Source organism: Aptenodytes forsteri, unplaced genomic scaffold, assembly GCF_000699145.1.
Source record: "Aptenodytes forsteri isolate BGI_AS27 unplaced genomic scaffold, ASM69914v1 Scaffold255, whole genome shotgun sequence".
In the NCBI taxonomy this organism is placed as follows: domain Eukaryota; kingdom Metazoa; phylum Chordata; class Aves; order Sphenisciformes; family Spheniscidae; genus Aptenodytes; species Aptenodytes forsteri.
Window position 1 is genome coordinate 9,573,449 of NW_008794888.1, and position 2,940 is coordinate 9,576,388.

The 2,940-nt window shown below is 43.9% G+C and overlaps 1 protein-coding gene across 1 annotated transcript in view; it reads right to left on the reverse strand.

The window, feature by feature from the left end:
• Positions 1-1,927: 1,927 nt before the first annotated feature.
• Positions 1,928-2,940, reverse strand: part of SEMA5B (semaphorin 5B) — a 186,166-nt gene continuing 185,153 nt past the window's right edge. Inside the window, exon 22 of the mRNA XM_009274988.1 lies at positions 1,928-2,083. Within this exon, the coding sequence (XP_009273263.1) occupies positions 1,928-2,083 (156 nt within the window). The remainder of the gene's footprint in view (positions 2,084-2,940) is intronic.

Genomic DNA, 2,940 nt, shown 5'->3' on the forward strand with positions numbered 1-2,940 from the left:
GAGCCATGTTGGCTTTTCCTCGCAGGAAAAGCAATATACTTGTCACGAGCAACACAGTCTTTCTTCATTTTCTACCAGCTGCCTACGTGAAAGAGCTGAGCGCACAGCCCAAGCTGGGCTTCCAAACAAGCAACTGCAAAGGAATAGCACCAAGAACCGATTGGTGTCAGCTTACAGCGAAATCTGAAATAAAGCGAAGACAAACGGGACCGCTGGGAACACGGCCGAGCCAACGGCCAAGCACGGGCATGGCAATTGCTCGAGTAAGATGCAGACGACAAAGCCAAGCTCGGGACCACGTGGAGCTCATGCGCGTTTCGTTGTGTACTTTTATCTCATGCTCAGTATTGCGACATTCTAAAATCCTTAGCATCAGAAGTTCATTATAAATATTTAGAAACACTGAATGATAACAGCGGTGAACTTGTTCACGTTGCTAACACATTGGATGTAATTGTACATTAAGCACCAGCAATAAGTTTCCTTTTTGCCAAACAGTTATGTCAGACAAACATCTGGTTGTAGACAACATGGCTTCTGCATCAAACTAATACAGTTCTTATAGACACAGTCACACACATACACAAAATTACATTTCAAGGCTGGATATACTGTTTAATAATGCTACCGCCCCAATTTACTTCAATAGCTGCAGCAGCATTTATTTGTTGGGTTGTTCTTGTTCAGAAAAATTAAAGAAATATTGGCAAACAATGCACATGACTCAGCTGTGTTACTATTTCATAAAGTACTGACTGGAAGACACTATAAGAATGTGCAGCAGACTTTCTGGGTCATGTCAGACTATGGAAACATTCTTTACAAAAATACCCTCCCCCTGCAAAGTCAGAATTATTCACTCTTTGAAAGTAAATGAACTAAAAACCAACAATAAAACAAGAGGAAAAATTAGCCCAAAGCATGGTGATTTCCCACAAGAAGAGCATGGCCTCTAAAGTTGCCTTTCCTGGCAGACGCAATCAGGATCAAAGCTAGAACAAAAAGAGTTAACACTGTCTTAGAAAAAAAGAAAAAGGAAGAAAGAAAAAAAGCCCATGGCTCTTGTGTGGCAATCATCACATCTTTTTTTCCAGTGATACAAACATCTTTGTTAGGCACTCCAAGTTCATGTCTCCGATGTTATTCCAACATTTACTTTTCTCAGTGTCTCACTGCCTGTATAATTTTCTTTTAATTAAGACTGGAAACATTCTGGAAAGCTTCTTTGGGTAATGCATTTGTTTGCGTGGTGTTTCTCATCAGCTGAACTGCATATTACCAAAGAAGGCTGCGGAGATTATTTCCTGTAATATGAAAAGATTCTGTTGAAGATACAGGGAACACTGCCCTAGAAAGTTACTTTTCTTCTTTTCCCAGAAACATAAAAAAACCCGAAAATAAAAAAAAGAAAAGAAAAAGAAAACGTTCTTCAAGTTGTTGGCACAATGGAGTCCCGCTCGGCCTGTCTCATGAGCTGGGTGTCATCCAGTGCACCATTGCTACCCTGTCTCAGGAAGGATGCTCCTCACCAGACAGACACCCCTGCCCCAGGAGGCCACCTCTTGCCTTGCTTAGAGTGCACCCGCGTGTCGTGTGCTGCTGCGTTGTGGCCACTGAGCCCAGCACACAGCCACCTCCTTGAAAACATCGGCCTTGGACAGCAACGCTGATCTTCCAGCCATAAACAGTTGCAGTAGTAAGAGCCATCTCCAGCCAAATATCCACAAAAGCTCTGCAGAATGGTCCATATGTGTTTTTGTCCTTGTAAGGAGATGTGCTGTTTACAAGAAATACAATTAACCAAAGGAAAAAAAAGACCTTACTGTACAATATTTACATCTAGAGGCTGGGCCAGTATTTGGTCCATAAAATCAATTTAAAAAAATTCATATAGGAAGTGATCCAGTCCTGTAGGATCTGTCCATCATCAGCTGTTGGTAAAGGTCCTTCCAGGGGAGGCCTCGGGCCTGTAGTCATATTTATTCAGTGTACTGGGATAATAGGTTGTCGTGTACACATTGGTTTGCTGCAACGGGTAGAAGTTGGTCCTGTCATCTGGTATCAAATTGTTCTTGTTAAGTGTCTGTAAAAGAGAAGAGGAGATGACAGGCATGGCAATGGTGCCACACAATTACTCTTTCCTACCTGCAGACACCTCCCTCTCACCTGCCTTCTCCATCACGGTCTCTTGCAGCCACCACCGCCTTCCCTCCGGCTGGGAGAGTAAGACGAGTACATCGTACTCGCTATGGGGCTAGTCTGCGGGGGACCACAGCTCCTGCCAGGTCTCCTCTGGTGGACCTGTGCTCACCTACTGCTAGGGCCAGAACCCAGAGCCTTCTCCAGGGACCCAGAGTCTTCTGGTAGATGGCGTGTTGTCTGAACATCATTGTCACACAAAACCATGCTGGGCCTACACAAAAGTTGGTAATTAATGGCAGCGCTCAATCTAATCTCTTCCAAAATGCTCATGTTATAGACTGCAGCTCCCTCTCAAACCAGGTGCCAAACGGCAGCTTTTTCTCTTTGGAAGAGCAGGTGTGCATTTACCTGATCTCCATCTCCATTGGTAGATATCCAGGTTTGGACCCCCCGATATTAAGTGTGTCACTTCTGTAAGCTACAGTATAAGTAACAAATCATGGTCACTTTTGGAAAAACTAAAATGACTTAAAAAAAAATTTAACAACCATGTAACAACTGTTGGCAACAACAACATAAGAAATGAGAACCACAAACGCCCCTTTTACAATAAAAATTTAGAGATGGGGCTTTTCTCCCTCCCCTCTTCCCCCCCTTCTTTGCTTTTTGCAAGAATTACTATTACTCTTCCCACCAGCAAGCAGATGTCCCCCTCCCCCCAGATTAAAGCCCATTGCTATGCCAGCCGTCACCTATGCATAAGGATGAAATTCCATTTGGGGGGGGGGGGGGGGCATT